This window comes from Dama dama, chromosome 33 (genome assembly GCF_033118175.1).
Source record: "Dama dama isolate Ldn47 chromosome 33, ASM3311817v1, whole genome shotgun sequence".
NCBI classification, from domain to species: Eukaryota; Metazoa; Chordata; class Mammalia; order Artiodactyla; family Cervidae; genus Dama; species Dama dama.
Window position 1 is genome coordinate 8,556,478 of NC_083713.1, and position 24,927 is coordinate 8,581,404.

Below are 24,927 nucleotides of genomic sequence, written 5' to 3' on the forward strand. Positions count from 1 at the left end.
CCCCAGCAGCAGCACCATCAGCCAGGACTCGCTGCACAAAGCCGCGAAGAAGAAGGGCATCAGGTCCTGCATCGGCCGCTTGTTTGGCAAGAAGTAAAAGGGCCGGCCTGGACTCCCGGCAGGGAGGCCTTAGGACCAGGTGGGTGCTTCCCCGTTGAGAGGGAGGAGGGCCTGCAGGCATGTCCCTTCTGTGTCTCCCCCGCTGCCCCACGAGGCTCCTGTCACTCACGCTCGGGGTCCTCCTGGGAGCAGGAGCGGAGGAGGCATCCGTCTTCTCGGTGGGTCCAAGATGATCTGATGAGTTAATGAGTGGATGGGTGGATGAATTATGTGTAGAGGGATGGATGGATGGATTAGTGAGTGGATGGATGGATGGATGGATTAGTGAGTGGATGCATGGATGAACAGATATCTGGCTTGATGGGTGGACGGAATTCACGAGTGGGTGGAATATGGACTAGTGAGTGTTTGTGGATGGTTGAAGAGATGGCTGGCTCGATGGGTGGATGAACGAAGCATGGAATGAATAAAGCAGATGTTTATACTCCAACGCTAGAAACATATTCTATGAAGTTGATTGAGTAGGAGCTGGGCAATGATTCTTTCCTCCAGAACACTGACAAGTGTTTGGAAATGGCCTAAGTGCTCATCAGTGAGGGGTGAGGTCCAATCTCTGGACATCGCACAAGGAACGGCCCTCCTCCTCCTTCCTGCCACCTTCCTCATCCCCAGGAGCTCCTCAGGGGCTCTGCCCATGGCCCACGCCCCACCACACAGTCACGCAGGTCCTCCTGGGGTCTCCTCACCACACAGTGTTACCATTAGGCCCCCATCTCTCTCGACTTCATCTCCTTGAGGACAGGGTATGTTCCTGCCTCTTCAGCCAGATATTTGTAGAGTGTCTTGTTTGTGCTGGGTGTGGGATATACACCCAGGGGTAAGTGAAACAAGATGTGGTCTGGACCACAGTTAAGGCACAAGAGAGAAAAAGGAGCAGATTATTCAATGCTATCCCTAGTCTTAGTAAAGACAACGCTGAAATGGAAGGTGCATTGATTATATGCCAGATGCTGGGCGTCCCCCTTCCCAAGCAGGGGCTGCCACCTCCCAATTTACAGAGGAGGACACAGTGATGGTCACGCGGTCAGGGAGTGGTGAGGGCAGGTGCACACCCAGGCAGTGGGACCGTGCACTTTGCCGAGCCCAGCCCCCGCTCTGGTGGATGCAACGGGAATGAGATGGTTCTATGGCGTCCCTGACTCAATGGCCTTGAGTTTGAGCAAACTCCAGGAGATAGTGAAGGACAGCAAAGCCCGGAGTGCTGCAGTCCACGGAGTGCCAAAGAGTCGGACACAACTGAGCGACTGAACTAAAGCCTGAGTGTGTGCTAAACTGCTTCGGTCGTGTCTGACTCTTTGCGACCCCAGGGAGTGTAGCCCACTAGCTCCTCTGTCCATGGGATTCTCCAGGCAAGAATGCTGGAGTGGGCTGCCATGCCCTCCTCCAGGGCATCTTCTCGACCCAGGGATCCAACCCACATCTCGTTATCTCTCACTTTGGCAGGCAGGACCTTTACAGCTCGCGCCACCTGGAAAGGCCCCGTGAACGCTGATGCAGAAAAGAAGGGCTGCTCCTAAGTTAAACTGGAAGAGCAGCAAGCTCAGGTTGTAACGAGGAAACCACACGATGAGCGACAACAGTGCGGACAGAAACAAGCAGGGACGCCTTCACCCACATAAAGAAAACAAGTGTGCCGTTCGGAAGAGGAGCCCGTCAGCCCTTGGAGGGACAGTTGGAACCAGAATGAAAACCGAGGCCGTGGTCAGCAGTGCCCACGCACACGGCCTGAGTGGCGTGGTGTCACTCACCGGGCTTCCTGCGTCCCCAGAGCTGCTGCCGGCGGTAACATCTCTGAGTGCTAGGCCGGCAGCGTCCCTGAGTGAGCTGAGGCATCGCTGCTGTCCTTGCAGTGCTGCTGCGGGGCCCTCTGTGGGCGGCCACCCTCGTCCCCTGCCCCGCCGCCCGCTGGGGCCTGGCTGTCCCCCTGGGATCCTTTCAGCCCCTGAGCATGGGTGTTCCCAGGCCTCTGCCTAGCCGGACTGGGACGCAACTCAGGACTTGGGCTTGAGATATCAAGGCGACCGTGAATCTGGAAGGACACTGCCCTGGGGCCCGTGAGAGAGCAGGAGAGCAGAGCCCCCACGGGGAGAAGCAGAGCTGGGGAGCGTGCCCACAGCACCGCTGCCTCCTGCACAAGTGCCCCCTCGCCACTCCTTGACCTGAAACAGACCCCAGCTGCTGCTGCTCCGCAGGTGATTCCTACAGATGCACCTCCTGCAAGAGCTGTTGTCCTGCTGCTCGGGGGCTGCCTGAGTGTGCTCAGGAGGATCAGACAAGTGGGGCTGCCATGCCCCCCTTCTGGGGGAGGGCCTGACGCTGGACTAGGGCCGGATGTTGAGGGGGTACGTCTGATGCTGGGGAGAACGTCTTGTGCTAGACTAGGGTCAGAAGCTCGGGGACAGCCTGCTGCTGGCCGAGTGTCTGATGCTGAACTAGGGCCTCATGCTGAGGCGGGGGGGGGGGGGACTTCTGATGCTGGACTAGGGTCTGAGGCTGGGGGAATGTCTGATGCTAGACTAGGGTCTGATGCTGGGGGAGGGCCTGTTTCTGGGCGACTGTCTGATGTTGCACTATGGTCTGATGCTGGGCTAGGGCCTAAGGCTGGGGTGGGGGGAACTTCTGATGCTGGACTAGGGTCTGAGGCTGGGGGAATGTCTGATGCTAGACTAGGGTCTGATGCTGGGGGAGGGCCTGTTTCTGGGCGACTGTCTGATGTTGCACTATGGTCTGATGCTGGACTAGGGCCTGATGCTGGGGGAGGAGGGCCTGATGCTGGGGCGCGGAGGGGGAAAATCTGATGCTGGACTAGGGCCTGATGCTGGTCTAGGGCCTGATGCTGGGGGAGGGTCTGATGCTGGACTAGGGCCGGATATTGAGGGGGTACGTCTGATGCTGGGGAGAACGTCTTGTTCTAGACTAGGGTCAGAAGCTCGGGGAGAGCCTGTTGCTGGCTGAGTGTCTGATGCTGGACTAGGGCTTCATGCTGAGGGGGGACTTCTGATGCTGGACTAGGGTCTGAGGCTGGGGGAATGTCTGATGCTAGACTAGGGTCTGATGCTGGGGGAGGGCCTGTTGCTGGGCAACTGTCTGATGTTGCACTATGGTCTGATGCTGGACTAGGGCCTGATGCTGGGGGAGGAAGGCCTGACGCTGGGGCGGGGAGGGGGAAAATCTGATGCTGGACTAGGGCCTGATGCTGGGGGAGGGTCTGATGCTGGACTAGGGCCAGATGTTGAGGGGATACGTCTGATGCTGAGGAGAACATCTTGTGCTAGACTAGGGTCAGAAGCTCGGGGACAGCCTGCTGCTGGCCGAGTGTCTGATGCTGGACTAGGGCTTCATGCTGAGGGGGGACTTCTGATGCTGGACTAGGGTCTGAGGCTGGGGGAATGTCTGATGCTAGACTAGGGTCTGATGCTGCGGAAGGGCCTGTTGCTGGGCGAGTGTCTGATGTTGCACTAGGGTCTGATGGTGGACTAGGGCCTCATGCTGGGAAGGAATGTCTGATGCTGTGGGGCGGTCTGATGATGGTGGGCAGCCTGCTCCCAGATGTACGCAGAGTTGTGATTATAAATCTCTATGAGAAATAAAAAAAAAAATCTCTATGAGAAATCTTTTTTTCATACTTTCCTGACCGCCTTTGTATGTTCTTTCTTTGTGAAGCATAATTGCTGTGCAATATTGGTTTGATTTCTGCCGTAAATCAACATGAATTAGCCCTAGGTGTGCGTATGTCCCGTCCCTCTTGAATCTCCCTCCCACCTCCCCTTGCTACCTTCTTCTTTCTACGGGTATATGAATAATAAAGAGTGTTGACTAAATTGACATAGAAAGCTCCCACACACAAGCGTGCACACGCACACTCCCTAGTGCATTCCCCTGGCCAGCCCGCCCGGGCACCCTCGGTGAGCCTTGACACCTGCACTCTCTTCCCACCCTCGGCCCGCTGCCCTCGCCTCTGCAGCAGAGGGGCCCTGGCCCCGAAGATGCTGAAGTGATGGAGCCTCTTGTCTCCGGATCCAAGGGCATGAACACCCCGTCGGTCATCCTTTGGGGACACCTATACTTCCGCCTTCTAGCCTTTCCATTCTCTCCATCCGTTTCTCTTACCAGAATGTCCATGTGATGACACGGGCTCCCATTACCAGCTCTGGCCTGTTCTCAGGGAGAGTCCAGCTTTCCCTCGGCACTCTTAAGTGGCAGTGGGAAATTTGGCTTCAGTACTTTATTGAAAGAAAGCAATAAATAATACTGTGATAAAAATTGTTCCAAAGTAAACTGTATGTACTTTCTCACATATTCAGGAAGTTCACAAAATATTAACAGAAAAACAGAATGGTAACAATGAACTGTACAGGTAAACTGAAGGCACTACCCACATGTAAAGAGACATGCCGTCTCTGTCTACCAAGCTATCAGCGGCATCATAAATAACACACCGTGATCTGAACGCATCTCTTGCTGGCTTTTTTAATGTGCCACTGAACAAGTAAAAGTTACATTTGCTACTTATACAATCCAGAATGGCTATGTCATCAAAATCTAAAAGTGTATGCCTAGATCCATTCTTTAAACAAGTTTACAAACAGATGTAAAAAGATGGTTTACAGAAGAAAAAGGAGGCCTTTGTCAGAGCTGCATCATGCTGTCTGTCTGTCGGGGATGTGGCTCCTTCACCATCCAGCACATCGGCTCCGCAGCGGGCGCAGGGCATCGCGATTGGTCCCGGAAGAGTCTCAGTGGAGAGGAGGGATCCGGGTCCACAGAGGCCAGGTTGTGGGAGAGATTGTCATAGGCTTCTTCTAGTCATACTTTCAGCCCAGATTTCAGTAGAAGCTCACACTCAACACCCGTACTTTTACATCACTTCACGCTGCAGACAAAAAGCATTTCTTGCTGGAAAAAGTACAGTTTAGGTCAGTCGTTAAAATGCGACCATTGGTTGAAATTAAGTTTGCTCATTTCAGAGTGATTGTTGGAGAGCTTGGTTACATTCTGGAAGGATAATGCACACCGTGTCATGATGGTTTTACAATCGCAGGAAAACCCCTTCTCTCATGGTTTATCATTTAAAAATCAAACAAGAATAATGACAATAAATGCATCATTTACAAAAGCCCTATGTTTGTTCATAGGCTTTATACAGACAAGCAGTACAGTACATTCATTTGAAAGACTAAAATCAGGTATCAGAAGATGAATTGATCTGAAAGGATATTTATAGCCTGAATATACAAGAATAAGTATCTATCTAAATGAAGTCATAAGTTTACATAAAGATAAGAAACATTAAATTCTAAAATATTTTCTCTCTGGTATGCATGAATTTTTCACTAATGAAAAACCCTGTAATGAAATCTCTTCAGGTCCATATAACAAGTAGTAACAGATTAAAGATTGCACTGCCGCGGTGGGAGGGACACCCGTGCCCAGGGACGCTAGGGAGCCTCGGGCCGTGGTCTGACCACTCCTGCGGCAGCGGGGCGCCAAGGTCACGTTCTCTGCCGCTGAGGGCTCTCCAGGGCCGACCTCCGGAGACCCGCCGACCCTCCACTCCCAGGGCGTGGCCTCCGTGCCCCCTCGGGACCAGGCCGGCCTGTGCTCACCCCGAAGCTCAGCAGGAGTGAGTCCTGACTGTGGCGGAGTCCAGCCTCTGCGTTCCCGCCACGCTGCCGGGTCCCAGGAGCGCGGGAGGAAGCGTGTAAACCCAGAGTGCGGTCAGTCGTGGAACATCACACGGGCTGGAGGACACACACACTCACTCCCGCAGCAGCGCCCACTCCTACTCAGGGTCTGGGGAAACTTCTAGAGGGTGGATGATCCAGAGAGAGCGAGCCTGGGGGCTGCCACATGGGGGTCCCTGCCACCCGGGGTGGGGGTGGGGGCGGTCACACTAGAGCAGCAACGGCACATTCGATGACAGAAGCGCCGACATGGGGACAGCCACTGCACGTGACCAGCTGCCAGCCTCTCCTTAGACCTCCAGATTCACAGGGATGCATGACGTCTCTTCCAGCCCTCTGGACTGGATCTGTGAGATCGGGACGTGGGAAGGGACCAGCTACTTGTGGGTCAGTGGCCGGGCCCTCGTGGCCTGGAGCCCCGTGATCTGCTGTCCTGGGGGCCATGCCGCTCTCCACAGGCCGCTTCAGGGAGGGCAGAGCACGGGGCTGATCTAAGAAAGCGGAAACTCAGTCTCAGCCTCCCTCGGAAATGTCACCACTAATGTTGTTTTCTCATCACAGTACAGGCTGTAGGGCCCAATGGGTCGGCCCCGACCCCCAACTCCAAGTTGACTAGGAAATCTCCATAACCCCCTAGCAGAAACCCGCTGCCCCCAATTCAACATTTTCCGTCTTCCCCTGGGCCCCTCAGGAACACATCTGATGAGTCTCTGGCCAGGGTTCCAGAGAGGGCTGAAGACAGCGGGGGCTGCTGATGGAGCAGGCCACCTATCTAAACCCTCTGATTCTAAGCCCCCCGGACACCTGCTGCACTGCGACTTCAAAAGCCTTGAAAACAACCCAGTTACACAGTTTATACCCCGCCTATCTCACGGGGTTTGTAAAAGGTCATCTGCCATATATTATATTCCCAACACCTCTTTCTAGGATTCTTTCTAATTTATCTAAACTCTAATGTCTATGCCAGCGTGTGCATCTGGCAGGGAAATGTTGGATTTATAATGAGGAGAATGGAAAATAAAAAAGCAAGCAGTAAGACTCTTCAATCGACTAAAGCTAAGCTGCAGTTAAGATCTGTAAAATGAGCTGCATGCTCCTTGGAAGGAAAATGCCGTTTAAAACAGGAGAGCGTCCCTGGGTCTCCCCCACCCCTGGTGAAGCGTGTCATTGAGTTCTGGTGAAGAGACGATGCTGCTTCCCTGTAAGCCCCCTCACCGAAGTGCCCAGCTTAACACTTTGCTCTGTCAGAGCAAGTGAGAGCAAAGCTTATGAATCTACTCGTGGGAAGGGCTAATAACAGGAACAAAACGGCACCAAAGAGACCCTCCAGGCCCCGCTCCCTCGGGGTGAGCGCACACTCCCTCTGGGATCCCCCAGTGTGGCCGGCACCGCCAACCAGGGAGAAAGGAGCCCCTGAGACGCCGCTGTCACGGACGGGACCCTGGCGGCATGGGGGGCGCGTGCACAAGGCGTCTGAGCCACAGAGCCTGACCCCGGCCCAGGCTGTCTGGCCGTCTGTCTTGCCATCAAGTGGGGACACAGCGGCCCCGGGCACCCAGCCTGGACGAGCAGCGTTCTCCGGCAGGGAGGCCGTCAGAGGGAAAACCAGAGCTGGGTTTGAAAGTACACCAAGCCGGTGTACTTACGGCCCGGCTGAACTCGGGGGAGGACCTCTCTCGGCCTCACCTTCTTCCTTCGCCCCATCGACTGACAGCGTGCAGGGGCCCGAGGGTGGGGACAGCGAGGACGGGACCTGGCGGTTTGCGGGCAGAGACTCTGCGCACGCAGCAGCTGAGCCACAGACATCCTGTGGTCTGAATGTTTTCCTCCAAGAAGGCGCCCTCCTCAAGCTGTTATCATCATCCTTGGAAATTACAGGGCAGAAAACAAGACAGATTTTAAAACAAAGGACAAAAACAAAAAGCCACCAGCCCTTTAAATGGCCGAGTTTGCTACTGCACTTTTGTCCACGTGTATTTGACCCCATTCGTGATGACCATGTGACTGATTTGCCCAAACTGGGACCAGAGGAGCGTGGCAAGGGTGGGGTAACACGCGTGCCAGGACCCTGACTGCACCCTAACTGGACCACCCTGGTTGCCCGGGTGGACATTCCTCCTGACAGTTAGCAGGTTTCACCTCTCACTTTGGAGAAATCACATCTTGCTATATAATACAACACACTGTCATTTGCCATGGAAACATTTTCAAGCTGTAACCAGCCCTGTCTCACACTGAACAGAGCCCATGGATGCTTCTTCAGGTGTCCGATTCTCCTTGTCACACTCACGTCTCCTTAACATCCAGTGAAGAGAAGAACTACAGTGTGGGGCTGAACGAGTCACGGTTGTGTGTCACGGGGAATTAATGTTTTGTGTGTTTTCAGTACACTTATGAAACAGTCCCCCAAGCACACGGGGCCTGGAATAGGGTAAGGCCATCCAGTTGCTCCCCAAAACACAACTCACAGACACCATTCCTAAGCAGAAACCAACGTTTCAATATAAAATAACTTTGAGGGAGACTAAAACTTAAATAGCAAAATTTAAATAGGTTTTCTAATGACTCAAATGAACTCAATCACACCAAGATGAGCTTTCAATGGACCATCTCCCCAGCCGTATTTTTATCTTTACTTTCCTTCTTAGTAAAAACTGGAGATGAAAACGGCACTTACATGCACAGGGCGATAGTAAGGATTAAGTGAATGAACCTATGAAGGTACCTGGCCTCGTTCAGTAAGTTTTGTTACTGTTACTGCTATCAGTGATCTATTTTCTGAATGTTCGGGGAGGTCTTACCCTGTGTTTAATGGGGAATATCTGTTTTGAAATTTTATTTTATTTATTTTCGGCTGTGATGCGTCTCTGGTGCTGTGTGCACACTTTCTCCGGTTATCACGGTCAGGCTTCACAGTGCAGTGGCTTCTCTTGTTGTGGAACCCAGGCTCGAGGGCACGGGGGCTTGTCACCTCATGGCGTATGGGGCCTTCCCAGGCCTGGGATCGAACTATTGTCCCCTGCATTAGCAGGCGGATGATTCTAACCCGCTGGACCACCAGGGAAGCCCTACAGCTAACGCCTTATTGAGAATCGCTCCATTGTACTCAGGCGCTCAGAGCCACAAGCGCACAGCGAGGCACTGCCCCAGGGAGACCCCGCATGGACAGCCCGCGTCCCCTCCGGCCTCCCCACCCGCCTGGCAACTGAAGTGCCTCCGCCTTCCTCCCGCCCCAGCGGAGAGGCTCCCACTCCATCGTCAAGGACACCCCCTCCGGCCTGGGCACAGGACCATGCTGCCTCCTCACGTCCTTTGACGGGGGGCCAGAGCAGTGTTCTTCACACTCACAGGCGTGCACAGCGGGCCCTGCCCTTCTCGGCTCTGGAGTGATCTGCAGCCTGCAGCAGCATTTGTGAGTGGAACAGGACGCATGGCACAGTCACAGGGAGATCTCCAGAGTCGTGGGGAAGTGCTCTCCCCTCAAGACACACAACCTGCAGAGCGATGTGAGCCCGAGGGCAGAGCACAAGTTCTCTGGCCACAGAGGCCGATCTCAAACACTCCTTCCCATCTGCCTCCTCTGTAATGATGCGAGGTGTGATTTCTCCTCGGAAAGCATTTCCTGAATTTTCCTTTCCAATAGGAAATCTCTGAGGCGGCTTATACACTGGGAACCAAGAAATAGGACTGTACTAGCCTTTCATTCTGTGCTAGTTCATTCTGGCTTTCTTCTCTTTTCCTTTCCAGTTCTTTTCAGTCATAATTCAACCTTCACAGGCACACAATTCCACACTGCAAACTGTTTCTGTTTCCAAGAGAAAAAGAAAAAAGTTAGACCTGGCCACAGGCAAACGTCTCTCAGCCAACTAGTAAGAACTACTTGCACTGACTGACCTGTGAAAACTGTCAACCATTTTCAGTCGTCCGCAAAGGTCTTTCTCGGTCAAGTGGTCCAGCATCCGCGTGTCCACAAGGCACTCCATGAGGTAGCTGCGGCACTGCCGGAGGCCCAGGCTGGGCAGTCACTCGGTGCCGATCCGCTCGAGGCTCACGTCCCTGTATGCAAGGGTCTGCTTTCAATAACGAAGGATGGTTAATTCAGGAAAAACAACAACAACAAAAAACCCCATGGAAACAGTCACAAGGGCCATTTAAGTCATCTTAAAAATGGATTTTTAAACAATTACATATTCTCAAAGGCTAAGCTAAAGACAACATTGTTGCTCATAACTTCAAAATAATTTGATCTTTTATTTGCTACCTTTTAAATTTGCTGGCAAAGTTTTAGACAAAGAAACTACACCATTAAAAGTCTATGACTCATCTGTGGTAATAAATTTAACCTATCGACCAAACCATGATAAAACTGTAACTGACTGCACATTACTTCTCTGAAATAGCTTTTATATGTAATATAATAATATATCAACAAAGAATGACCATGACTCATGAACAAGTTTGAAGGATCAACCTAACTCTACTCACTAAAAACATCTCTGGCTGGCTTTAATTTTAGTTTGAACACTTTGTTTTCTAAATTTCTCTAGCAAAACATCTGCTAATTTCAAAGTCAGTTAAGTGAATTAAAAATAGGTTTAAAAAGAAGAGATAAGGAATACAAGAACTAAACTCGACTGAAAGAAGAAATAGACAAACCCACAATTACAGTCAGGGACCTCAATCTTCCTCTCAGTGACTCAATAACTGATTGAACAGGGAAGCCAGGCAGACAACCATCCAAGGTCAGTGAGGATGTAGAAGCTTTTAAACAGTTCTCCAGGCTAGAATACTGGAGTGGGTTGCCAATGCTCCTCCAGGGGATCTTCCCAACCCAAGGATCAAACCCAGGTCTCCCACATTGCAGGCAGATTCTTTACCATCTGAGCTACCAGGGAAGCCCTCTTAAACAGCACTATCACCCAACCTGATCTCACTGACACTTTATAGAGCACTCCGTCCAACAGCAGCACGATAACACTCTTTTCAAGGGGACACAGGACATTCTGCAAAAGACAGACCAATCTCAGCATACTTAAAGTGACTAAAATCATGCAAAGGATGTTTTCTGATCTCAACAGAATCAAAATAGAAATTAAAAAACCCCTGATATCCAGGAATCTCCCAAACATCAGGAAATTAGCATATGTCTAAAGAATTCATGTGGCAAAGAAGAAATCACAAATGAAATGGGAAATAATTTGAAGTGGATGACAGTGCATATACAATATGCTAAAAGCTACAGGACATGGTTAAATCAGTACCTGGAGGGAAACGGATAGTGTTAAATACGTACACAAATGAAGAAAGATTGTGAATCAATAGTCTAAGACTCTATCTTAGAAAACTAATAAAAGAACAAATGAAATCCACAGAAAGAAGAAAAAGAAAGAGCAAAAATCAATGAAATGGGAACCAGAGAAACAAAACGAAATGAAGAAACTAAAATCAGGTTCTTCAGAAGTATCCGTAAAATTGACTAAGCAGAGTGATGAAGAAAGAAGAGAAGACATAAACTACCAATGTCAAGAATCACAGAGGGAGCATCAGTACAGATCCTACAGACACTGGAAGGATAGGGCAAACTGTGAACAATGTTAGGCAGCTTAGATAAAATACCCTACTTTCTTGAAAGACACAACCTATGAGAGCCACTCAGTAAGAAACAGATGACCTGGATCTATTAAAACTCAAATCTGTAGTTAGAAATCCTATCCACCCACACACCCACACACACAAAATCTCTACCCTAAATGACTTTACCAGTGAATCCTAACAAACAGCTATGAAGAAAATCCCAGTTAACACAAACTATTCCAAAATAGTGACAAAAATAACACCCAACTCATTCTGAGGCCAGAATTCTCTTGATACCAAAACCACACAAACATATTACAAGAATATCAGTATGCCTCTGAGACACAGATGCAAAATTCCTTAAAGACTCATCAGGAAATCAGTTACCATTGAAAACTACAAGGTATCATGACAAGCAGGGTTTATCCCAAGAACATAAGATTAGGCCAACATTTGGAAAAAATCAGTGAAATCCACCACATCAATGGGCTGAAAATAAAAACCACAGTATTACCTTAAAAGATAGAGAAAAGGCATCTGACAATATTCATCACTGATATGTGGAAGTCTTAGCAATCTAGGAACGGAAGAAAACTGCCTCAACCTCATGAATAGCATCTATGAAACATGTAGAGCTGACATCATATGGTGCTTTCTCCCAAAGATCAGGAACAGAGCAAGGACGTCTGCTCTTATGTCTTTTATTCCACTCTGTACTGGAACTCCTAGCCACTGTAACAAGACAAGAAAAAAGAAATCGAAATCACATGAACTGAAAAAGCAATACAACTGTCTTTGCTGATGACATGATGATTAACATGGAAAATGAATCGACAAAACAGTTACAAGCATGAAAGTGAGTTCAGCAAAGTTGCAGTATACAAGGTCAACATGTAAAAATGCACTCTATTTCTAAATACTAGAAATAAGCCAGAAATTGAAATTTTGAAGAATACCCTTAATTATAATGTCATCAAAACCTATGAACTCCTCAGGAATAGATCTAATGGAATATGTGCAAGATCTGCACAGTGACAGTGGACACCTGACATGTATATACACACACACCAAAGAAGGCACTTGACGTTCTTCAGTCCAAGAAGACTAAGGTATGTGCTGAGGAATTCCGTACATTATGGAATTCTTGGACCTAATACTTCCTGACTACCAGCGTGGATTGTTTCAGAAATTGGCCTCTGATCTACTATTTACACCAAAAAAGCTAGAAGGAATCATAAAAACTCCAACAAGAACACTCAAGTTCTAATAGAAAAAAAAAAACAACTTTCTATTAGAAAATACATTTCTATAAATAATCATGAGTGGAGATAAACATGAAACATTTTTACATCATCACAGTATCATGTGTTTTCACTCTTTCAATTACAACTCTCATCTCATAAGCCTGACACTTAGAGCATGAATATGTGGTATTATTTTCTTACTTGTTGATTATGGATTTTTAAATAGACACAGAATGCAAAGACTTTGCTAAATAGAGAATTCCATGGAAGGAGAAGCCTCCTCATTTTTGTTCACTCGTTATATAGTCTATTCACATTTTAGTGGTCGATAATATAAGTTCCTGGGAGGATCAGGCTCAGTCCCAGGGAGACCCACATCTCCTGGGCTGTCATCCCAGCCCGTGGAAAAAATGCACACAACAGGGCTCTCTCAGGAAAAGAGAACATTTGGCACAGAAGAGACTCTGTAGGGTCTATTTTTCCATCACTGAAACGGTCACAAACACAAATCAGTTTTCTGAACTCTGAACAAGGTGAGAGTGATGGCACGGATCCCGTTCAATCCGGTACCACCAGTGGATAGCACAGTCCCATGTAGACCCCTGGGTGACGCTACTGGCTAAATTAAGACATTAAAATCTCTGACCACAGCTTGATGTCTTCTGCCGGAGAGCCCGAGGCCATCTCAAACTTCCCTTTGGCTCAGGAGCAGGTCACTGTGTGCCAGCACAGGGGAGATGCACGTTACATCATCTGCCCTTGACGGCTTCACAGAAAGGGGTTCTTGCTTACGCTGAAGACCAAAACTTAGCAATTCTGGCGTCGTTGGCATGGCTCATCCTTGTTTGGATTTCCATTGCAAAAAGCAAACGTTCAGCTTAATTTATATGTCAGCTTAATTCCCAAGATGCAGGCAAAGTTCTGCCTCTTAGTGTAAAATATACTGGTATTTAAGCAACAGTGAAATGCGCTCTTTTCAATTCACTGATGGTCATTACTGACTGGGTTAAATAATTAATGAGGATATTTATCTGGAGCAGAGGCACAGAATACCTAAGTCAAGGTGCCGGGGTCCAGCCCCAGCAGGATCGAGGGGAACCCTCAGGATGAACGGCGTCGGCGAATGAGAGAGAGAGAGAGAGAGAGAGACCAGACCAGGAAGGTGCGGCAGAGTCTGGCAGTTGCTTTATTTTTCACCATAGCCTTTATACCCTAAGTTGGTACATTTCTAAGGGGCAGATAAGCATACAGACTTAGTTTAACAACATCAGCTTGTCCTTCACGAAACCAGGTGTGCTCTGTATATTTTTTGTTTATGAGAGTCTTTTCCCATAGATTTTTTTGTACATTATCTTCTGGCCTTGAGGTTAGCAGAAAACAGAAAATTGGCAGTCTCATGGTACAGCAAGTTGTAACATAATAGAAATACAATCTTGTTAACATAAAAGTCAGTCTTTTTGCAGAAATTCTCAGCTAAATTTATCTAAAAAGTTTAACACACAAAGACTCTGTGGCTCTGGTGAGGCAGCCCCTGTTTAGCGCTCTTGGTTAAAATTAACAATTATCTTATTGTTTTTACACTAGGGCTAAACTCTTATTTTACTAGATCTGCAACTACATTAACAATAGTTTCTACTGCACAACCTCAGCACATTAACATCAATCTAACGTTGATCTAATAACCACTTTTAAAACAATATTTTTTGTATTTTGTAATAGGGCTTCTTCACCCCCCAAAGGGCTCTGTGCCTATTAGGGCCTTATTAATGGTTAATCTCTATGTATAATGTCTTTTGGCTTTCAGATCTGTTGACAATTTATGGCTTGCACCTGGTGCAACTTTAAGCAACTTCAGTAGCCGACCCTGTCTTTTTTGTGGTTAATCTATTTTCTTTCTATTAGGTGTCATCTCCATGGGAACTAGATAGGATTACATTTTTCACAGAACAGAAATGCAAAGGATTGCAAAAACAGCAGATATGGCACAAAATAGGCTCTTAGTCTAAAAGTTAATTACCTGCAAGAAGTCGCCAGCTAATCTCTATCTAAACTATTTTCTATTAGGTGTATATGTGGCTATAATATTTGTGGAGCTTTTCTCACCCCGCGAAGGGGCCTATGCTTAATAGTTTCTTTTGTTAGTGTACTGTGCTTAGGATGTTTAGAACAATCATGAGCATTTTGTGCAATGAGAGCACATATTTATCAAACAAGCCAGAATGCCAGCAAAAGGGATTGAATTGAAGCATTTCCTTCATCCCTGGCCCCTTCATAGGGTACCAGTGTCCAGGAGATTTATTAATTAGCTTTTAAGTTGGTCTTTATTCAGTGAAAGAAGAGCAGGTGAGCTCTCGGCAGGCAACACAAGAATCTGCAGCAGGGCAAATAAGAACAACAGCAGATAAAGGGGGAGGATATAGGGTAGGGTAGAGGCCGAGGCCAACCTGGAGGGTCCCTTATCCTAGACGGCCTTGCCTGTCAGGTGTTTTCCTCGTGACCTCGTCACGGATGGGGTCCCGGATGGCCTTGCCTGCCCAGTATTTTCTTCATGACTTTGTCACGGGCGGGACCCCCCCATAACGGCTCCCAGCATCAAGGGGAGGGGGAGTTCACAGAATCATATTATAGCCACTTTGCTCTTCTGTTAAGTGATATAATTGGCTTTACTTCTGAAGCACAAATAGAGGGAAATGGGTGTTTCACCTCTCAGCTTGTGGTCAGGAAAACTCTGATTCAGAATTCCTTTGATTCTTTGGTTACACAGGTATCTTTCAGGGTCCATACACAGCACTGCCACCAGGGAGCCCCTCAGGGAAACTCCTGCCCACACCTGGTAGACTTCGACTTGTCGAGTGTCACAGAACAAAGTCGGTGGGGTCACAGGCAGGAAAATCACTGTTTTCAATCAAACTGTCTCAAAGCAAGGTTGCAAAACAGTTGTGACAGAGTTTTTGCTTTTGAGTTCAACTGGGGACCTAAAAATTCAACATGTGCATTAAGCAAGAGTAGGCTAAATTTCTGAGAAGTCCATCAGTAGGAAAGACTTTGGAACACATAGGGCTAGGACAGTCCACGGTAAATACCGACAGAGGCAGCGTCTCTATGGCAACTCTTGTGTTGGAAATTTATTTAAACATGATTTTCTCATTAGCAGATCTCGTAACTGACGCTACCCCACCGGGGACTGAAACACACCACCCAAGTAGCTGCCCAAGCCATAGGGCTTTGCAGGAAAGAACGTGTATCAAAGAGATTTATGTCCATGAGAATTAACTACCAGAGATGTTCAAAACTGTCCATGAGACGTTCTCTTTAATCTTTTGCTTTGCTTCAGCTAATGCTTTCAAATCGTTACCAGTATTCTGACTAAATCAAGGTGTTGAAAACATCAAGAAAAGTAAATTACAAATTCTCACCCTCCCATTCTTTTTGTTGCTATATATATAGTGAAGAATACATTACAGAAAGTCTCCAACCTGAGCCCAGCTTCCCTCCTCATCCTCCTGATGTTACTTGGTTAGGGATACAAAAGAGCAGAACGATTAGGACTGGTGAGTGGGGGACAGGAGCACCTTCACTCTGCAGGGGAGGGGCAACCGAACTTGGAGACAAGCGTCACAGGGTCAGAGCAGCAGGCAGCAGCCATGCAAAGGCCTCAATCCCAACATCTCATGCAAAGAGCGCCCCCCACCCCCACCCCAGCAAGCACACCCACAGAAGAGAACACTAGGCCCCAGGGCTCAACCGCGGTCCCAGAAGGGAGACAGGCATCGAGTCTGTTCTACAGGGAGCAAGTCTACCAACTTCAAGTTCCTGAAACAAACACAACGTAAGATTAAATATGGATTATTCATATGTTTAACCAATACCTAAGAGAGACACTGATCCAGAACAAATGGAATGTGAAACGACATTTTTGTTTTCCACCAAAAGGCCGAGAACGGCCGCCCTGAGGTGGGGCCGCCCGGGGAGGGAGAGCAGCGCGCGCGGGACTGGCGGTTGGCGGCGTGGCCATGAGTGCCTCCATCTCCTGTGCTCACCAGACGTTTCCTGAGGTCTAGGGGGCCCCGGGACCAGCCACACCCCGGCCAGGGCAGCAGTGGCAGAGAGGACAGGTGGCAGAACCGGGAGCCCGGGCGCGGAGGGGCGGGCGGGGGCAGAGGCCGGCCCCCACCGCCCCATCATCAGCGCAGGGAGAACATGCCAGGCCTGCTCCTGGAATGACCCTGCCCTCCTAACACTGGGTCCCAGCCACAAGGAGGGAGCCCCAGCGCTTCGCCTGCAGCGCTGACCGCCTGAGCCAGGGGAGACGGCGAGAGGACAGAGCGCCCGGGGGCGCCGCTGAGTGCAGGGAGGCATTCTCCAGGAGCTGTGAATGCCGCGCGCTTAGAAGGCTCCTGCCCAGGCAGGGCACAGCGGCCAGCTCTGGGTTCTGGGGGCACGGCCCTGAGCAGGTGCCCGCCAGGGACTGGGTCTCTCTGTATCAGAGGAAGCTGCGGGGGCTCCAGCAACGGCACCCCGCGGCATCGCCGGCTGAGACAGCCGAGCCCCCAGGGGGCGGGCGGGCTCCTGGGGAGCTGCTGTACCCCATCCCCGGGGAGCAGCCTCCTCCCGGGGGCTGCTGCTTGTGGTCACCGCCGGTTAAACTCAACTCATAAGAAGCTCCTTTACTGAGACTCTTCATCAAACCTCCGGGGAACTCTCAGCACCTCCATTTCTCAAAAGGTGGCTCTGGTGAGCCCTCCGGGGCACAGAGAGCGGAGCAGATATGCTGAGAACAAGCGCATCTGTGCGGGGTGAGCTCACCACCGTCACGCTCGCACTTAGAGGCCAGACGGACGAGAAAGCCTTCACGCTTTCCGTGTGCAATGATCGTGAGCTGAGCCAGGGCAGCTCCTCAGGGCAGGTACGTCTGGGAGGCCACGTCTCCTCACCAGGGTTCCTTTCCAGAGTGGACATACCGAGCTTGGCGACTGGGCTGTGTCCTCAGTCCGCACTCGAGAAATGAGGAGCTGGCCGGCGCTGATCTCCTGGCGGCAAGCCATGTTTGCACCAGATTTGCTTTAACTTTTCCAACGAGGAGGACCCTCTTACAGGACTTTCAAGGTTTCCCACGTGGAGGAAACTTGGATGAACACGACACGACTTGGTGTGAACTGGCAGATGTACGAGAGCCCCAGGGTCTACAGCTCCCAAAAAGGAAACTGCTGAAGAGCACAGGCCAGACAAGTCAAATGAGGGGAAAGCAATGCAGCCTGGGGGCTAAGCCTTTTCTCTTTCACTTTCTTGACATTTATATTTCCATGTGTTTTAATACATTTTCAAAAACTTCCTTTTGTTACAGTTTTCACATTTTCAAAACTCCCTTTTTTATGTTTTCAAAAACACCCATTTCTCTGTTACAATGCCACTGCAGCCCAGCTGTTACAAAAATAATCTGTCTGAAGTATTCCATCCTCTATCTTTTAACAACACAACTGCCACAATGAAAAGCTGTCATGGTTTTGAATGCTAGAACTTTAAGCTGGAGCAGCGGACGTCTGTATAGAAAAGCCCAGAAGCGATACAAACGCGGAGGGGAGGGGGTGAGCTCTCCCTACGGAAGGGGGCAGGTGCACGGTTCTGGACGTGGGAGGGGCGGAGGGGCTGCTCAGGGACGTGATCTCCCGGATCGCCAGCCGCAGCTTCAGCTGGCGCAGCGGTTGCTGATGCCGATCTCACGCTGGATCCCTGTGCCCAACAGGGCGGACATGATGGCGTCGTTCTTCACGCTGGCTGGGCAAGCAGCCACATACCAGGCCGGCATCCCGACCCAGAGCTGGGGACGGGAGACACGAGGCAGGAGGTTATGCGTGGCTGTGGAGGGACTGACACTCCCAGCCCAGGACGGGGTGGGGTGGGCATGGGGTGGGGGCGCATACACACCTCCCGCCAGACCACAGCAGCCGGCCCCTCCCATTGTGCAAAACGCCAAGCCTTGTCTCCAGGCTTCCTGAAGCAGCTCGTGCCCACAAGTAACGAGACATTCAAAATTCAAGAATCACTACTACACACTGATATCAAACAAGTTAACCTAGGTATTTATTCTCTTTATGAATGTGCAACAGTGAAACAGTACGTATCTCCTCATTTTCCGTTAATCTTCTAAACCATCTACTTAATGACAGTTCAGACATTTTACAAAGAACACCTGAGTCATGGAATGCTGAATGACTCCCCGCAATTCCCTACAGAATCACCTCCTTCCAGGAGGAAAGAGTTATTGCCAACCTTAAAGGTTCAGAAGTCTGCACATCCAAGGGAGGAGGGTAGTCAAGGAGAAACATCCACTCTCCCCTTTCTAAACAGTGAGGACAGATATGTAGAAGAGGAAACCACAGCAGGGCCTGAGCAGAGGAGCCTGGCCCTGAGAGAGCTTCTGGGATGCACAGCATTGCACAACAGACCCACGCGGAGCAACGCAGACTTTCCACACAGAACTCACCCAGTGAGCAAGGGGACGGCTGGGTGGGGCTGCTGCTCTCCCATGCCGCTCTTCCGCTGATTAGCTGTGTGCTGCATTAAGACCCTGGTTATTATCTTGGCTAGGACGCTGTGTGGCTTGCGGGTCCCTCGTTCTCCAACCAGGGATCAAACCCCAGGCCCCTGCAGTGGAAGCGCAGAGTCATAGCTATTGGACTGCCAGGGAATTCCCTAAAGAAACACAGCAGCTTTACAAGACACTCAGATAGCATGCGACTTTACTTAAGACTGTGAAGTCTATGTATGCTTCAAGCTCAAATGTTTCACATCAAATTTCAAGTAACTCTTCCTTTAAGTCAACCTTGGGTTTCTTAGAATAGTAAATATCCTATTTTCTAGGAATAATTATACCCGAAAATACAACATGTGTCTTAATAGCTCAATAGTGAAAGTGAAAGTGAATTCTCTCAGTTGTGTCCGACTTTTTGCGACCCTACGGACTGTAGCCTAGAAGGCTCCTCTGTCCATGGCATTTTACAGGCAAGAGTACTAGAGTGGGTTACCATGTCCTTCTCCAGGGGATCTTCCCAACCCAGGGATCAAACCCAGGTTTCTGACATTGCAGGTGACGCTTTACCGTTTGAGCTACTGGGGAAGCCCCTTAATAGCTCAAGGAGAGTTTCTGAAAAGGCAAACTTTTAAAATTCCCATATCCCAGGGGAACGAGGCATATACCACATGCCTGGAGTTGGCGTCCCAACCACAACCACCATCCAGAAGCAAACGGAAGACTCGCCTGGCTTCTGCTGGAGTTTATTTCCTCGGCTGTAAGATATCGCACCACTCTGCTGTCACCGGCTCACTCTCAGCTGAAACCTCTCTTTACAGAGACGGCTTGAGAGACGAGCCTGGGGGGCTGCCTGCTCTGTGGAATGCTGCGATGACCCTGCTCGGGCCGCACTGCAGGGCAACTTAGCTGGACTCTCCTCTGCCCCCTCGAGGATCAAATTCAAGTCCGAGTCCCCAAGTGCAATTCATTAAAACACTTGCTCTAGCAGTAAAGTGACGTGGCATGCTTCCTCGCCTTAAAATTAGAGTCACGGGAGAAAGACATTCAGAAACACAGTGAATTCTATGGGGAACAGACAGGCCCGAGAGAAAGTCACACCGTCTGTGGATGACAACAGGCGCGTTAAAGCAGAACATGAGCACCAAGGTCAAGCTGTCTTTCCTAACGAGATGCTGTGTGAGCCTCTTCCCATCAAATGCCACACTCGGGGCACCACCCAGACAACAGGTGTGGCCTTGTTTTCTGAGACTGACCGTCCGCACAGCCCAGCACCTCCTACGAGGGTTCGCAGGGCTCCCCTTCACCAGCACCGGGCCCCAGCCCTGCAGCGCTGCGCGGCTCAGAGCCTGGAGCTGGGGCCGAGTCCCACGGGGAGGCCTCAGGACACACACAGCTCAGCAAGCCTGCTGACTCGGCTTCCCCTGCGAGATGGCGCCAAGGGGAAGAGGAAAGACAGCATTGAGAGCAGGAGCTACGTGAGGCCCGGGGGTGTCCCCGCACGCCCAGGACACCGCGTGACCCACAGGGACTCGGACGGCCCCGGCGGCCTCGGCCTCCACTCCTCACGGAGCACGTCCAGCACCTGCTGCGCCTGCAGTGCTCTCCCCGGGAGTTTCCACGGAACATGAAAATCTGAGACTCACCAACCCTGAACAATTGCCTGAAAGTGGATGCGTCGGCTGCGTAAATTTAGCAATTAAAAGAATACCTTTGAGACAAATCGGGGCTTAATAGAAAGAAAACAGTTTTGAGAAACCAACTCATTCTCACATCTATAATGCCATAAATGTTAAACTATATTCAAGTGATATTTTTTCTGGAACACTAAAATATTTTTCACGTTTTATAGATAAGGCATTTTCCCTGTAGTCAATGTTGTCTCTGGCTGACTGACAGAACTGAGATCACCCACTGTGTTCAGAAAATCTTTGTATTTTGAATTGTTCTCTATGAAGCCACCAGAACACCCTAGATTTGCCATGCGTAGCAACAAAGAACTACCCACTTGTGCACGCATGCACACGCACACACACACAGAGTTAGACGTCCACCTTAACACCAGCTCCAGAGAAACCTGCCTACCAGAACACACACACACACACACACACACCCCTAAACACAGACACCGAATCCAGTAGGATTCCTTTAAAATTATCCTTCCATAACTTTGAAGACAAGAGGCGCAGGGCTCCTGAAACTGACGATGAGGCGCGCAGGCCCCTTACTTGCAGGCGTCCCTGACGTCCGTGTGGCTGGCCGTGTACAGCATCCTGTCTGCAGCCGGTCCAGCCGAAGGGACCGCAGCGAGGTGGGGGTCGAGGCTTCACATTTGATAGTGGTCTTGTCATCTCGTACCTCTTCCCGTAAAGCTGGCAGCTGAGGGATTGAGGCAAATGTAAAATTGGGTAACAACAGACTGTGTCAAATCTGTGAATCTGGAGCCCTGTGAATCTGGAGGTCTAAGGAGAGGCTGGCAGCTGGTCACGTGCAGTGGCTGTCCCCATGTCGGCGCTTCTGTCATCGAATGTGCCGTTGCTGCTCTAGTGTGACCGCCCCCACCCCCACCCCGGGTGGCAGGGACCCCCATGTGGCAGCCCCCAGGCTCGCTCTCTCTGGATCATCCACCCTCTAGAAGTTTCCCCAGACCCTGAGTAGGAGTGGGCGCTGCTGCGGGAGTGAGTGTGTGTGTCCTCCAGCCCGTGTGATGTTCCACGACTGACCGCACTCTGGGTTTACACGCTTCCTCCCGCGCTCCTGGGACCCGGCAGCGTGGCGGGAACGCAGAGGCTGGACTCCGCCACACTCAGGACTCACTCCTGCTGAGCTTCGGGGTGAGCACAGGCCGGCCTGGTCCCGAGGGGGCACGGAGGCCACGCCCTGGGAGTGGAGGGTCGGCGGGTCTCCGGAGGTCGGCCCTGGAGAGCCCTCAGCGGCAGAGAACGTGACCTTGGCACCCCGCTGCCGCAGGAGTGGTCAGACCACGGCCCGAGGCTCCCTAGCGTCCCTGGGCACGGGTGTCCCTCCCACCGCGGCAGTGCAATCTTTAATCTGTTACTACTTGTTATATGGACCTGAAGAGATTTCATTACAGGGTTTTTCATTAGTGAAAAATTCATGCATACCAGAGAGAAAATATTTTAGAATTTAATGTTTCTTATCTTTATGTAAACTTATGACTTCATTTAGATAGATACTTATTCTTGTATATTCAGGCTATAAATATCCTTTCAGATCAATTCATCTTCTGATACCTGATTTTAGTCTTTCAAATGAATGTACTGTACTGCTTGTCTGTATAAAGCCTATGAACAATCATAGGGCTTTTGTAAATGATGCATTTATTGTCATTATTCTTGTTTGATTTTTAAATGATAAACCATGAGAGAAGGGGTTTTCCTGCGATTGTAAAACCATCATGACACGGTGTGCATTATCCTTCCAGAATGTAACCAAGCTCTCCAACAATCACTCTGAAATGAGCAAACTTAATTTCAACCAATGGTCGCATTTTAACGACTGACCTAAACTGTACTTTTTCCAGCAAGAAATGCTTTTTGTCTGCAGCGTGAAGTGATGTAAAAGTACGGGTGTTGAGTGTGAGCTTCTACTGAAATCTGGGCTGAAAGTATGACTAGAAGAAGCCTATGACAATCTCTCCCACAACCTGGCCTCTGTGGACCCGGATCCCTCCTCTCCACTGAGACTCTTCCGGGACCAATCGCGATGCCCTGCGCCCGCTGCGGAGCCGATGTGCTGGATGGTGAAGGAGCCACATCCCCGACAGACAGACAGCATGATGCAGCTCTGACAAAGGCCTCCTTTTTCTTCTGTAAACCATCTTTTTACATCTGTTTGTAAACTTGTTTAAAGAATGGATCTAGGCATACATTTTTAGATTTTGATGACATAGCCATTCTGGATTGTATAAGTAGCAAATGTAACTTTTACTTGTTCAGTGGCACATTAAAAAAGCCAGCAAGAGATGCGTTCAGATCACGGTGTGTTATTTATGATGCCGCTGATAGCTTGGTAGACAGAGACGGCATGTCTCTTTACATGTGGGTAGTGCCTTCAGTTTACCTGTACAGTTCATTGTTACCATTCTGTTTTTCTGTTAATATTTTGTGAACTTCCTGAATATGTGAGAAAGTACATACAGTTTACTTTGGAACAATTTTTATCACAGTATTATTTATTGCTTTCTTTCAATAAAGTACTGAAGCCAAATTTCCCACTGCCACTTAAGAGTGCCGAGGGAAAGCTGGACTCTCCCTGAGAACAGGCCAGAGCTGGTAATGGGAGCCCGTGTCATCACATGGACATTCTGGTAAGAGAAACGGATGGAGAGAATGGAAAGGCTAGAAGGCGGAAGTATAGGTGTCCCCAAAGGATGACCGACGGGGTGTTCATGCCCTTGGATCCGGAGACAAGAGGCTCCATCACTTCAGCATCTTCGGGGCCAGGGCCCCTCTGCTGCAGAGGCGAGGGCAGCGGGCCGAGGGTGGGAAGAGAGTGCAGGTGTCAAGGCTCACCGAGGGTGCCCGGGCGGGCTGGCCAGGGGAATGCACTAGGGAGTGTGCGTGTGCACGCTTGTGTGTGGGAGCTTTCTATGTCAATTTAGTCAACACTCTTTATTATTCATATACCCATAGAAAGAAGAAGGTAGCAAGGGGAGGTGGGAGGGAGATTCAAGAGGGACGGGACATACGCACACCTAGGGCTAATTCATGTTGATTTACGGCAGAAATCAAACCAATATTGCACAGCAATTATGCTTCACAAAGAAAGAACATACAAAGGCGGTCAGGAAAGTATGAAAAAAAGATTTCTCATAGAGATTTTTTTTTTTATTTCTCATAGAGATTTATAATCACAACTCTGCGTACATCTGGGAGCAGGCTGCCCACCATCATCAGACCGCCCCACAGCATCAGACATTCCTTCCCAGCATGAGGCCCTAGTCCACCATCAGACCCTAGTGCAACATCAGACACTCGCCCAGCAACAGGCCCTTCCGCAGCATCAGACCCTAGTCTAGCATCAGACATTCCCCCAGCCTCAGACCCTAGTCCAGCATCAGAAGTCCCCCCTCAGCATGAAGCCCTAGTCCAGCATCAGACACTCGGCCAGCAGCAGGCTGTCCCCGAGCTTCTGACCCTAGTCTAGCACAAGATGTTCTCCTCAGCATCAGACGTATCCCCTCAACATCTGGCCCTAGTCCAGCATCAGACCCTCCCCCAGCATCAGGCCCTAGTCCAGCATCAGATTTTCCCCCTCCCCGCTCCAGCGTCAGGCCTTCCTCCCCCAGCATCAGGCCCTAGTCCAGCATCAGACCATAGTGCAACATCAGACAGTTGCCCAGCAACAGGCCCTCCCCCAGCATCAGACCCTAGTCTAGCATCAGACATTCCCCCAGCCTCAGACCCTAGTCCAGCATCAGAAGTCCCCCCTCAGCATGAAGCCCTAGTCCAGCATCACTCAGCCAGCAACAGGCTCTCCCCGAACTTCTGACCCTAGTCTAGAACAAGACGTTCTCCCCAGCATCAGACGTACCCCCTCAATATCCGGCCCTAGTCCAGCATCAGACCCTCCCCCAGCATCAGGCCCTAGACCAGCATCAGGCCCTAGTCCAGCATCAGATTTTCCCCCTCCGCGCCCCAGCATCAGGCCCTCCTCCCCCAGCATCAGGCCCTAGTCCAGCATCAGACCATAGTGCAACATCAGACAGTCGCCCAGAAACAGGCCCTCCCCCAGCATCAGACCCTAGTCTAGC

At 50.0% G+C, this 24,927-nt stretch overlaps 1 protein-coding gene across 1 annotated transcript in view; it reads right to left on the minus strand.

Annotated features, from left to right (window-relative positions):
* Positions 1–5,612: 5,612 nt before the first annotated feature.
* The window catches only part of LOC133050743 (liprin-alpha-2-like), a 43,386-nt gene continuing 24,071 nt past the window's right edge, over positions 5,613–24,927 (minus strand). Inside the window, 13 exon segments of the mRNA XM_061134998.1 lie at positions 5,613–5,789; positions 6,186–6,295; positions 7,119–7,364; positions 7,491–7,557; positions 9,498–9,609; positions 9,699–9,874; positions 16,099–16,125; positions 16,620–16,679; positions 18,241–18,323; positions 18,326–18,440; positions 18,548–18,623; positions 21,380–21,428; positions 21,875–22,112. Coding sequence (XP_060990981.1) covers positions 5,613–5,789; positions 6,186–6,295; positions 7,119–7,364; positions 7,491–7,557; positions 9,498–9,609; positions 9,699–9,874; positions 16,099–16,125; positions 16,620–16,679; positions 18,241–18,323; positions 18,326–18,440; positions 18,548–18,623; positions 21,380–21,428; positions 21,875–22,112 — 1,536 coding nt within the window.